The sequence below is a fragment of the Parasteatoda tepidariorum genome, chromosome 11 (genome assembly GCF_982258835.1).
Source record: "Parasteatoda tepidariorum strain Cologne lab strain chromosome 11, Ptep-v5.0, whole genome shotgun sequence".
NCBI classification, from domain to species: Eukaryota; Metazoa; Arthropoda; class Arachnida; order Araneae; family Theridiidae; genus Parasteatoda; species Parasteatoda tepidariorum.
The window spans coordinates 67,758,123-67,772,100 of NC_141765.1; the positions used below are offsets into that span (position 1 = coordinate 67,758,123).

The 13,978-nt window shown below is 26.4% G+C and overlaps 1 protein-coding gene across 1 annotated transcript in view; it reads left to right on the forward strand.

Moving 5' to 3' along the window:
* LOC107437535 (uncharacterized) overlaps positions 1–11,128 on the forward strand; it is a 39,539-nt gene extending 28,411 nt beyond the window's left edge. Inside the window, exons 9-15 of the mRNA XM_016049583.4 lie at positions 1,916–1,963; positions 3,218–3,399; positions 4,777–4,888; positions 6,118–6,210; positions 6,907–7,013; positions 7,092–7,212; positions 10,899–11,128. Coding sequence (XP_015905069.1) covers positions 1,916–1,963; positions 3,218–3,399; positions 4,777–4,888; positions 6,118–6,210; positions 6,907–7,013; positions 7,092–7,212; positions 10,899–10,964 — 729 coding nt within the window. The 3' untranslated portion in view covers positions 10,965–11,128. The remainder of the gene's footprint in view (positions 1–1,915; positions 1,964–3,217; positions 3,400–4,776; positions 4,889–6,117; positions 6,211–6,906; positions 7,014–7,091; positions 7,213–10,898) is intronic.
* Positions 11,129–13,978: the final 2,850 nt, after the last annotated feature.

Below are 13,978 nucleotides of genomic sequence, written 5' to 3' on the forward strand. Positions count from 1 at the left end.
TTTTCTTAGTTTCACTATCTTTCCGTTATGCCCACGTTTTTAGACAAAAATTTATCGCCAAACAGTCGAAATACTGCCAACTTAGCATTATTTGTTTACATCAAAACATGCTCTATTGTAATCCATTTAAACTAGATATGAAAGCTGTGTGAAATAGAGTTGGTAAAAGAAAAATGAAATTTTAAGTTTTGCAACGTTTTAGTAGAGAAAAGTTGCATTGGCAAAATAATTTTTAAAATTGATTATTGTCTTTGGTTCGCACATCATATTTAAATTTATTGAAAACTTTGAAAAAATCTCATCTTTTTTAAAAAATTTTAGTTTAACTAAGACTTATGAAATAAATAGGCTTTAGTTTTTTATGCTTGTTTAATGATTTGGAAATTCTGAATAAATTAAATTTTGATCATCAATTTAATTTCTTACATTTGCAAAACGATTTGGAAAATATAAGTTCAGCAATTTCCTAATTTTCAAAGTATATCTCTTTGCTCAATATGAACAATCATGGAGTTACATGTCAAATTCCACCTAGACACTACCAAACAAACCATCCACTGTTTTGAAGTGGATTTTGCATTTTATTTACTGCTAGTTACAAAGATTTTTAATAGATTTGTATTCTTCGGCTTACTAAATTAAGGTTTTTTTTATGCCTACTACATTTTTAAAACTGATTTTTTGGAGAAAAGAGGCTGAACAAATCTGAGGCTAATCTTTGTGTTGCTCGGACATATCCATTTCTAGCTTCATGTTCACCTACTTTATTCTAGCTGCTGCAACAAGTTTAACACACCTTTCTAAAGACTGGCACAGGGGAAATGGTATTTCTCTGATGTGCCTGGTGCTGGAATAGATTAATGATTTAATATTATCTTCACTGAAGTATTGCAGCATACCACACAAGATTTCTAAGTAATGATTTTAAATCTAAAGTTTTAAAGATTTTCTTTGGTAGTACCAAATTTGGTCTTTACTACAACAAATTCCTGTCTGCCAACAATATCTACTCCTATTATAGATTTTAAATTCAATCACTCTCGGCATTGCCCAGAATGCTTGGAAAATCACGAGCATTCCTTTGCCCCATTGCAGACTGCTGACATTTGTCAACCAAGTCCTTATGTGGTATATAAAAAGGATCTTAAAAGCAAGATAAACCATTCAGAAGAAAAAAACTGTTAAAAATTTTGTACTACCGGATTATTTTGAAATCATTGATTCCTGTGTTATTGTGCAGTATATCTTTTCCCAATGCTGCAGGACTTAAAGTGAAGATATTCACGATTTAAATCACACATTTTGCTGACACTGCACACATTGGAGAAATTTTCTCTATCACTCCCTGGCAGGGGAAAAATGTGTAAGAAACTTGTGGCAGAAGTTTGAATAAAATATGAAAACATGAAGCTGGGCATGAACAAACCCTGATATTTTTACATAAAATTTTATTCCAGACAAAATTCAAATCTCTTATTTGATTATTTACTTTAATGTGACGATTTCATCATTTTTTAAAACGTTTTATTGCTATTACTACCGAATTTCTTGGGGTTTTTAAAATTCCGGTCATTTCTCAGTTAATATTTCTTCAAATAAAGTTTGAATCACGCATTTAAATCACTTTTTGACATGCTCAATTTATTCTAATAGTATCCTAAATCCATGTAGTGTTTCGATTATATTTTCGGCAGTTATTGATTTTCACATGGTTTTTAAATATTCTGATATATTTCTGGCAATGAGAGAAATTCAAATTGCGAATTTTAATATTCCATTTTTATCACAATGATTATATCAGTTTTTTTTGTTGCAGTATTGCACATAGCTATTGATTTGCACATAGTTTTTAATGTAATCAAATGTTATCAAATATAACAAATGAGTTTTAATACAAATTTTTACTTTCATTTAGATGGATAAAACAAGCTCTAGTCACCAACAGAACTCTCATTGTGGTCAAGTAAGTATATGTTCCTGTTAATCATGTGTTTCAGTGTGAATATTTAAAATGTCTATTGGTTGTTCAAGTTCTAAGAATTTTATTACCTTAACTAAACCAATTCTTTTATTTTCTTTTGTGATGCAAATTTCTGGTAAATTTGCTTCTGAAATAATTGTGAAAACCTCTATTTTTAATTATTATACTTAAAAATATTTGTAACATTGGTAGGATATCTTAGTTGAAAAGTAACTGCAAGTAGATGAAAGGGTGTTTAATTAAATATTGAGATTACCCTTTTTAGTTAGGCCTACCTCTTTCACTACGCTAGAATATTGATTAATCAAGCTTAGTTGCATTCCTTTTTTCCTTTTCAATAGCATTATTACATTTATTATTTTAATAAGTCTGCTTTGCACAATAGCTATCTCTTTAGTGACATGTCTTTAACAGTTTTTTAGGCTGTGAATTTTTGAAAAAAAATTCATTATAAATTAAACTGAGCATATGTTATATATTTTCTGTTTTGCTGGATTTTATTCACTTAAATTTTGTCAGAAATCATGATTTTTGTGAGCAACAATCGATTCATAATGCTAGCATTAGATGACCCTATCTCTGCCGTGTAAAAGAAAAATCAACATAAGTGAAATAAATTGAGATTTTTATGTATTCGGCTTTTTTTGTATAAGCTATGTATTGTAAAAAAAAATTTCAAAAATTGAATTTTTTAATCATTTTTTTAAAAAAATTCCATTTTAGCATCCATAGCATTAGAGAGGGAATAAAAATAGTTGTCAAGCTGCTTTTCTTGTTCTTGTGCATTGTTCTTTTTTTTACATACATTGCTTGGTAGATGCAGTATTGAGTACTTTTATGGGGGAGATTTGCTTATGACTTCATGTGTCATTTCTTGCATTACTTCACATGCAGTTTTTAATACTTCAAAATAATCCTTCATGTGTCAGAAAAACATGATGATTTGTTTAGGAAGTTCATTATCTTTAAAAGACTTCTGTTTTTTTGCTAGTTCTAAGCACCCTCACCTAGTCATATGTAGTTGCAAATTCAAAACACGTGTTTTTTTTTTCCCTTCTTATATGTAAATTGACGAGCCCAAGTCAATATGCTAGTGCTAAATAGCAATAATCATATTAGTTAAAATTTCCTGAATGATACTGTTTTAAATTCTAGAATTTTAAATGTAAAATCATTAGTTGTTTGTAAGTGTGTCATCTACAAATAATTTTTAAGTTTGGATCAATGAAATTTTAGGAACAGAAACTTTTCACAGAAGAAGAATTCACTCAAGCACTAAAAATGCAAGAGCTTCTGTTTCATGAAAAACAGCTGAAAAGAGATAAAGAGAAAATTGATCAGATAAAAGTTCTTGAAAGAGATAAACAGGTTCTCAAAAACCAAGTAATAGCACTTAGCAAAGGTTATAGAGCATCTAGGTATGTGTTGTTATATTTCCTTTTATTACCTTAATTTGTTGTTGTTTTTGTAGGCCATTAAGGTAAGTGGGTCACGATTGTTCTTGTTTTCCAGTGGCATCATCTATGGCCAATAATTTGACTTATGTCGCACCCATACATCACACCTGTTTATAGGACGGACCCATTCATTCCTTCACAGGTCATAGTTTAGACCCGAACTAGAGAACAATATCTCCAATTCAGTACCCCCAGAGGTATTGATTTGTTATGGGAATGTGGAAGACTTTGTGACCCGACTGGTTTAACGTGCACCAGTCACCATTTACTGCACGGGGAGTCTTCAGCAGACTGGATTCAAACTCCCTTTCTCACAAACATAAGTCCCGCACCCTGCTAACCAGGCCCCATTGCCATTAATTAAACATTTGAAATGTTTTCTAAATTTATTTTAGGACATTCTGTTTTTGTGCTACCATTTAAGTAACATTTTTACTTGATATAATAGTCAAATCTTTAATTTTTTTGGTCTATAGGGTAACTTTTTTTATATAAGTATGTTGCATTTCAAACTTTAGAATTTCAAGTTCAGAATTTTTTTGGACGAAAGTTATAGAAATATAGGTGTGAGTTAACTATTAAAATTGAATAATAAAATTTTTATCATATCTATGAACTACCTAAATAAGTAATTTGTAAAAATAGAAAGAAATTTAATCATGTTAGAAATAAGGGATCAAGAACAAAGTTCAAAATAAGTTTTAACCTACATAATATAATTTGCAAACCTTTAAAAAGGGTTACAATATAAACAAGCCCTAATATTTGGTAATTTATTGTCAATTTGATTCAAAAACTGGTATGAAACATTTGTTAGAACCTTTGACTTTTATTGTTTTGTTTGTGGAGACTTATGACAAAAAAGTTTTTAATTTGCCAGCATTAAATATTTTAATGTATACATTTTTTTAACAATTAAAATGTATAGCTTATACTTATCCTTTAAAATTTTCGATATCTTCTATCTACAATGAAATCTACGGATATGTTCTGTACAAAACTGCCTAATTTGATGTTTACAGTATTAAAAATAGTAGAATGGGCAATGCTACTATTATAGTTTTATCAATCACAGAAACCTAATTCCTTATAATGTTTTCTCAGTAATATACTGAATGCTATGAAGAAACTATCGGAAATTATAGAGTGGAAAATATAAACTTTAAATCCAAACTTTTCAATTCTATTTTCTATACAACTTGAAAGTAGTAATGCATAAATTTTTCACAAATTATGTAATTATTTATTTATTAAATGCATGTTTTTTAATCGTATTGTATTATTAATTTTTTAAAAACATTTAATCCTAACTTATAATTTATTGTTTAAATTTTGTAGAAGCATATTAGAGGAACTCCTAAATATTTTTACACTATGGCTTACGGCAAAAGAACAAGAGCGTGTTGAAACAACAAGCAATAATCAAAAAATTCTTAAAGAGAGAGATCAGGTTTGAATTTTTTACCTTTTTGTAGTTTAAATAAATTTTTAATACAAATGTTATGAGAATCAGGTTGAAGAAACTAAACAAAATTTTGTTATGCAAATATAAGAATGACACATTTTCTATCATTAAAAAACTAAATTCATTTTTTACAAATTTTATTTTTTTCTCGATGAAATATATCATTAATATTAACGGAGTAATCATTAATATTCTGTAAAAAAAAAAAAAAAGCAGAAATTTTTAATGTTTTCCTGAATCCAATTCACAAGAATTTGGAAATAATTATATGGTTGCTACTATACTTATTTTATTAAAATGTTATTATTTCTCATAACTTCCTTACAGCCAACACATTTGAATGCATAAGACTAAGAAAACGAGCTTTGTCAATAATTAATAACAAAATCATGCATTCCTTACAATTTTATTGTCTAAAATTTAACACTTAACATTTATATTTTTGAATTAAAAAATGTGTTCTCTCAGGGTCCATTTATCCTTCAGTAGCACATCTCTTCCATTATTTAAAATTTTTTTTTTTTAATATGTAATTTTATTTTGTTCAACATATCAAGATTTACGTTACAGTTTTACAAGAAATAAAAGTTCTAATAAAATAATCTGATTCTCTTGTTTCATCATATAATATCACAATATTTTATCTTTATTGTGAAAAGGAAACATGAACGATTGGATTATACACCAACCTTAAATAAATGTAAACTTCTTCAATAATAATTTATATTCAAGTATTTTGCTAAAGTTTCAACTACAATATTTCCTCCATAATTTTTGCAACATAATTTTCGTAAACATAATTTCAATAACAATCGTAATTTTTTTATAGATTTCAATTTTCCTATAGTTTTTAATTTAGGAAGAATGAATAATGTTCTATACAAAAGCTACTTATTGTTGTAGATGTTTTTTCAGTTCTCCCACAAGCATATTTTCCATTCTACAGGGAGTTTTCTGCTCTAGATAACTATTTTTGAATTACTGATTTTACATTAAAATAGTTATAGTGTTCTTAGAGAAATTCTCTCATAAGATTGAAAGTGTGGAAGTTATAGAATAAGAATCTATAAGTTACTAATAAGCTTCTGTGAAAGAGTTTCACCAACAGTTTTTATTATGATTATTTTCTTAGATTACTGAAATTTGCTCGAAAAAAAACCTTTGTAGTTCTTTTTCTTATGCTCAAATAACTTAATCTCTGAAAATTTGTTTAGGCACTAGAAGATTTACAAAATGTAGAATCTGCATTTGCCGATTTACATCGAAGGTATGAAAACTGTAAAGCAGTTTTGGAAGGATATAAACAAGTAAGACCAATGTTTACTGCATATGTCAAATTCAAATGTGATTAAGCCAGATATTTTTGATTCAACCCATTGTAAATATAGCTTTACATCTGTAGATTGAAATCCAGATTTCTGGGCATGATTTTAAAAATAATTGCAATAAATCTAGCCTTACTGTATATACACAGAACTATAAAATTCATAATAATGGAAAAGTCTATGTTAAAATGTGATTTCTCCAAAAATTACTTTTTGGTCAGTATTTTTTAATGTGGCAACAAATATTGGTGATACAGAAAATTTTTTTTACTAAAGAGTAATGTAAGATAATATCTTGAACTATTTTAATTACATAATTATGTATATCTACCTATATTTATGATCAATTAGTTGTGATTTGTGAACTTCTTGCATTCTGAAAATTGTAACTTGTATGGTTATTTTAATTTTTAAATCAATCATTTTCTAATTTTTTTATTTTCATAATTTACCCATTTCGCTTTTAAATCAATAGAATAAAAAAAGATGGAAGTAGTGAGAGAATTACAAAGCATTTATGATCTTTATTGAATTTGATTTACATTTTCAATTATTTTTATGGTGATTTTATTCCTAGAATATTTGTTTTGTAAATAAATACTCTCAAAATATTTTACCTTTTTCAATTTTTATCAGTCAATAATTTTTGCTTATTTTTTTGTTTTTTCTTAATATAAGAATGAAGATAGGATGAAGCATCAGGTTGCTGAGGTGCAGTTAAAATTAAAACAGCAAGAGCAGATGTATGAGATGCTTAGATCTCGTATCCAAGACAAACTAGACAGGTATCCTTTAATTTTTTCATGTCCTCTTTCTTATTACAAAGTTAAAATGTAAGTGCTAATTGCATCATATATTTTCAGTGCTAATGCTGAAATTGAGAATGCTCGAAAATCTGGTGATGCTGAAGTAACCGTTTTGAGAGCACAACTTAAAAAAGCAGAAATGAAAGTATCTAGTTTAGAAAGAGACTTGGAACAGAAGGTAAGTACATTTTATTTATATATTTTTATTTTTTGTATTCCTGAAGCAGATAATTTTTATCAGTATTAAGGACTGAAATTAAATTCCCACATTGTTGAATAGGAATATACGTATACATATTTATGCGTACTTCTGTATACATATTTATGTGTACTTCTAAAACTCTGCTATATGATAACTATATGATTTATGAATGCAAATAAACAATAAGCAGTTGCAATTATGCTGGCAAGAAACATGGTTAAAAAAATTTATTTTATTGCTAAAGCTGAATGTATAATCAAAGGTTAATTGAATTGCATAGTTTTACTGTGAAACCTGTCAAGCTGACCACCTTTGTAATTTGACTTTTTGCCTAAGTTGATTTTTTAAATTAAATGTATTCCTTGCTACAAAGGAGACAAAATGTTTGTAATTTGACCAGTTAAATAACTTAAATTTGTCTAATAAAGTTATTAAATACTACTCTTAGTCCTTCATAAATTAAGCAGAAAAATGGTTTTATGCTATTCAGGCTATGTATTAAAAACTAACTTTAACTCCTTTGAGAGTTAAGCATATAGGGAGCAATATTAAAGGTTTTAGTTTGTTTTGTAGAAGACATTAATAGGGAAATAAATTTTAAAGTGTTGAAATGAATATAATATTTGGTTTACTAATTTTTTACCTTGTGTACTGATATTTTTGGGATTTGCTTTATAATGTGGAGTCTATAGGCATGGAATTAGAATTAAACATGTTTTTGAGTAAAAGGAGTCAAAGTTGCTAAAAGCACTTAGACTGAGACTCCAGTTTTTGTTAGACAATTTGAATTTGAAATTAAAATGAACTGGAAAAAATTAATGACAAACTGAGATATTTTTATTTATAGACTATGTACATAAATAAATATTAACTTATTTCTTATTTTATTAACTTATACTTATTATTTATATTAACTTATTACTTATTTTTTATTATATATTGATAAAAGAATTCTTACCTTCTTTCTCAGTGTTATCACTGCATAAAAAGTATTAAAATAGTAAATACTAGAGATAGATTTTTATCAATGTATCTGATATTTTATACATAACATTTTAAAGTATTTAGTACTTCAAATGAAATTAAGGAGTGAATTTAGTATCAATTAATTTAAGTTTAGGGCATTTTCACAGTAAAGTCAACCAGATGATAAAAAATAAAAAATAAATATTTTTTTAAGAAACAAGATGTCATTATAAAAGGAAGTTAGAAATTTAGAAATATTTCATCTTAACTTAATAAATTTATTTCCCAACTGGTTACAGGCTGTTGAAGGAAGGGCAGCATCATATGAAATTTTTAGTCACATTAAATGACTCAAATAAATCCAGATGTTTTTGTAAATACATGTTAATATTGTGAAGTGAAATAATTATTAAAGTACACTATTTAAAAGTTGAATTAAAATGTTGGAAAAATATGTAGAATTACAGCACATTTTGATTTTTAAAAGAATTTTCATAAGGCACTTAAAATATTTTACATCGGTCCATAAAATGAACAATTAGTTCTACTGAGCAAATAAAGGTAGAACTTGAAAAATAAAATGTTCTATTTAGAGCAAGACTCAATAGCTTATTGGTACGATCTTTTAATGTTTGTAAATGTATTAATTTTTTTACATATGACACTAGTTACATATGACATTATTTTATTTATTTGAAGCAAAAAATATTAAACACAACTAGATTTGAAAAAAATGACCTTTTGAGATATTTAGCAATTTAAGAGAAGAAAACTGGTGGTATCAGAAGTAAAGTGAAAAATTCCCAAGAAGTTCAAAGCTTTGGATCATTTGTATCGTATACTATCAAACTATTTCAAAAGAGTCTTTCCAATGTCTGAAACCAGTAGGATAAAGCGAAATTTATCTTGTATAGTATGTTTTGCTCAAAAAGTGGATTTAGAATGACAGACTTTGAAGATGAAAACCTCTGCTAGAATATAAATTTCTTGTAAAAAAAAAATATTTTACAAGATCGAAAATTAGTTAAACATATTCATCCACATCATCGAATCAACAAGAAAGAGAGAGCAGTTTAAACTTCAAGAAGCATTTAGTTGAAAAGAGAGTAAAAAAAAGTTATGAAATAAACATTGCAATACATTTCAAAGTTTATAATTATTTTCATTGACTTACATTTGTTTTGCTAAATTGAACAATTTATGTTCAACACCAAAATAAAATAATTTTAAATTAATTATGTATTATGTTAGACCTTTATTTAATGGAGTTCAAAATTGAATCATGAACCAACTCACAGAATTTAGAGGATACTTTACCAAGTGACCTTTTTTAACTTTTGTTTGATTTACGTCAATCACCAACAATCTAAACCAATATATTTGAACTTATTATCAGATTTTATAAATTATTTTTTGCTACAATATAATGTCCTAAGTATTTTAAATTTTATTTATAGTTTATAAATGTTATTGTTCCATGAAATTTATGTTTTCATTTTTTTTATGTCAGACGCAATGAAATTGCCCTTCGCAAAACTCCTTGAACTTGTAAAAAAAAATTTAGAATTATCTCAAAAATTTAGCATCTAGATGACACCACCAATAACCTTTTTTATCAATTGCAAATGAATCCAGTAATAACTTCTTTTCCCACTTATAGGTATTAAGTTTTAAGTAGCAATTATGGATCTAGTTGGAAGTAGCAGATACTTTTTGAACCTACTTGAGTAGCTAGAATCATTCTTGGGTGAACATTGAATTTATGAGTTGCTTTTAAAACTGATATTTACATAATTGAATAGTCCTTTTTAGAGCTTATTTCTCTTGTCTAATACTAAGTATTAATGTCTGTAGCTAGTTTAATTTGGATCAACTTCGGTATTTTGATATCTAAAGCAGCAACAATCTTACAAGTTTCTTGTAAGATTGTTGCTGTTGTTCAATCTTACAACCTATAAGCTGGGTTACATTTTCACATCATATTCAAGTGATTTAGTGTCTCATTTTTTAGTCCATTTTGCTTAATTATGAATAAATTTTACAATATTTATTTTGATATGAACTGATAAAAAAGTTAAATATATTTCATTTTCTTCCCCCTGTAAATGATACATTTGCCCTTGAATAAAGATGCATTAATAAATGCTGTGAGGTGTCCAGTTAGCCAGGTTTATTTTACATGCTAATGTAAATTTTTTTTAAAAAGTGTCAACTAAACAACTTACAAACAATATTTTCTTTCTCAATTTAATGTTTTAATATATTACTTTGAGTTTTAAAAATTATTTTAACCATTGCAACATAAAAGAATTTAAAACGTATATAAGAACCCTGAAGATTATGCTTTGTATGTGTAAAAGCCTCACAGGGTTTAAAAAAAATTAATAACTTTAATGCATTTACACTGTTTCTTCGCTACCATTTTGAAACATTTTAGCAAAAGCCGTTAAGTTGCAGCTATGTTATCATGTAATTTCAACAAAACTAAGGAACCTAAAAATGATTTGGTACAATAATTCAATGATTCTTTATATTCGGAGAGTCCATCCAATATTCTTTTTAATTAACAGTAATATTAAAAACTCCCAAATCTGACTTAAATTATCTTTCCATTAATTCCTAAATTTAAAATTAGTTGTTCCAAAATTGTTATTAATGATATTTTGTTTTAATTAAAATTTGATATTCATTTTCAGAATAAAGAAAATATTGAACTGGGAAGCATATGTGATGATCTCATTGCAAAAGTTGGCAAAACATAGCTATAACTAAGGATTGACTGTAACTAAACACCATTACAGTTTAGGGATAACTTGGATATGAAGCAAAATGTGTATCATACCTTTACTATTGCTCTTATAAGCCAGTTTGAGTACTTTGTATATTTGTTACTTACTTGTTTTTAATAAGTTGCAAGAAAAGAGAATTACAAGCTTAATTTAAAAAAATAATCAACTACCCTTCATCTAAAATTTTCTTTATCAAAGTTTTAAAAGCTGTTTTAATTACTGCTTTTACTTCATCTTTCAGAGCTTGTTTTTATTTCTTCATTATATAAATTCTAATTTTTGTAAATAAAACGTTATTGTGATTAAAAGTATGAATGTACATTAAAAATGTGTAATTTATGTATTCTTAATGTAAATTAAATCATTAAAACAGGTAAATATTTATTAAGTTAATAAAAAGGCTTATAATCTTACTTTTCCCTAGAATCTATGCAAATAATTAGGTCAGCAAATTTCAGATTGTAGTACTAATCCATGCACAGTAAATAATAGGATGTATGATATCTTTATATATATATATATATATATATATTATTTTTTTGCATACATCTAAATTAATTTAATTCCAGAGAAATAATTTTGAAATACTTAACTGTACAACTCATTTAATCATTGCATTGAGTTATATATATATTGCTTTAGAAAAATAAGTCAATTTAATTATTTTGTTCACCCCTATTTGAAAGATGCTATCTTGGATGCTAAACACAGATGCTAAGCATGACTGTGTTTGATAATTCAAGTGCAACTCTTACACCAGTTAAATTAAATATTAAGTAAATCTCTACATTTAAAATGACATTACCATGGCCATTTATGTTGGGACTTATTTACTATAATATGTATTAGAAATTTTGTGCCTTTGGTAATAAATTTTATATTTTCAAGAATTCTGAGTTATCAAATAAAAAATATTTGTGTGTAATCATGGTTATTTACTGATAATTATAATTTCACTCATGCTCTTTGGAAGCTGAAACTTATAAACCCCTCTCTGAAATCTTAGTACCAAAATTTGATCGCCTTTATAAATTTTAGCTTATTTTTTTTATGGATTTATATCTAAATCAATTACTTTTTTTTAACGTTAAATATAAAAGACTAAAAAATTTTTACTGAGTAACTTTTATTGAAAATTACTTTTAGTGCAATTTGTACATTCTGAAATTATTTATAGTTGATTTTCTTTGTAAAGTGAACCTTTTTTAGTTCTTTATTTTATACACTGGTTTAGTATTTTCTTCATTATATATATTTTTTTAATAAGTATGTAATTTTAACTAAAAGTATTGTTTCCTATATACTTTACTTCTTTTTGAATTAAATTACTAATTTATCTGTGATTTTTCTTACTTAAAAGATGTTATAGTGTATTTGGTTACCTCTTTGAAGCATGACTGAGTCACAAGGGACTATAAGTATAGTAAATAACATTTGTCTTCTATGAATTGGATTGAAAGCTAAAATAATATTCCTTATGTTTTTGTTAATTGTCATTTAAAAATCTTATTGACAAGGTATAACTGTATTTTAGTTACCACTTTATTTGAAATATTTTACTCAAAGTAATTTATTAATAATACCAGTTATAAATATAACTACCTATACCATTTTTAGCTTTAGAACCTCTTTTAAAACTAGAGCATTGATTTTTCAAACAGCTTTTTACCTTTCATTTTTATAGAAACATTTCATGTGCTTTGTAAACCTATTGTACATTTTTACTCTGTGTATTTCCACTCAACAATTAGAGAGACCATTTAAAGAAGGTTCCTTTGATATGAAGGTTAGAATCTTCTATATTTTCTATGAAAAATATGTTTGTGTATTAACTACTCATTTTGTACACTCTTTGAATTATTTCTTAACTATAGATTTTATGTTTTTTCTATATATTGATGTTTAATGGTATTTTATTATTTAAGTAATGATAACACTTTAATAATGCAGAAACACTATTTTTTTTTTATTCTTGAAAATGTAAAAAGATAAGTGTGATGCAAATGGGGACTCAATAAAAGTAATATTAACAATAATGTAACAGTATCCAAATGAAGACTAATTAACTTTATGCTGCATGAAAGTTGAAACAGCATGAAAAATACAAATAATGTTGCATCAACTATAAATGAAGCACCTTTGTAAGTATCAACACATGGAATGAACTAGAGAAAGACAGGGATGCAATAACACTAGCATATTGTAACTTGATTTTGGTTTTTCTGCATCTCTGTGTTTTATTTTTCATTTTCTGTTTTTACACTAAAAAAATATCAAAATACTGAAGGCTTCATTTTGGTGCCTAAAGGATCTTGTGTTTGTTTCATGTTATATTGCTTATGCTTTTTCATGTAGTTTTAATTTTTTTAATGTAAGAGTAACATGACTTGTGTACAACTATTACTGATTGCTATATGCTTAGTGTTTTAAGAATTTTTCTTCTATTATTTTCCCATTTTGGGTAGATTCCTGTAATGTGTATTTTTAGCAATAATCTGGGCAAGATTGGTTAATAAATTAATTGACGCTCATTGTTAAATAAAGCAATATTGATTTTGCTCACTATCTTGGTAAAACTGTCTTGTTTGCTTTTCAGGTTTTTTCAAAATACAAATTTGAATTTAGTTATGCTTTTTTTTTTTTTTTAGTCGTCAAATTTTTATAATTTCAAAAGATAAATATGAAACCTGTTTATTAATCTTGCAGACTTGATAGTTATCTCTTTTTGTGTGAAGAAAAGAGTATAATGACTTCAAATAGGCTGTTGTATTCTTATGGATATTTTTTAGTAGTGTGTCTAAGCTTTGAAAGCATTTATATTTTTATTTTACCTAGTGTGTGATAAATTTAAAATACTTGCTTAAAAATCTGCAAATATGAATGTTTTTCAACCTAATTTATTATTGCGACTGCTTCTGTTTCATAATTTGGCTAATGTTAGCCAAGTTTATTTATGTAAAGCCTGTTAATAAATAATGTCTATAAAA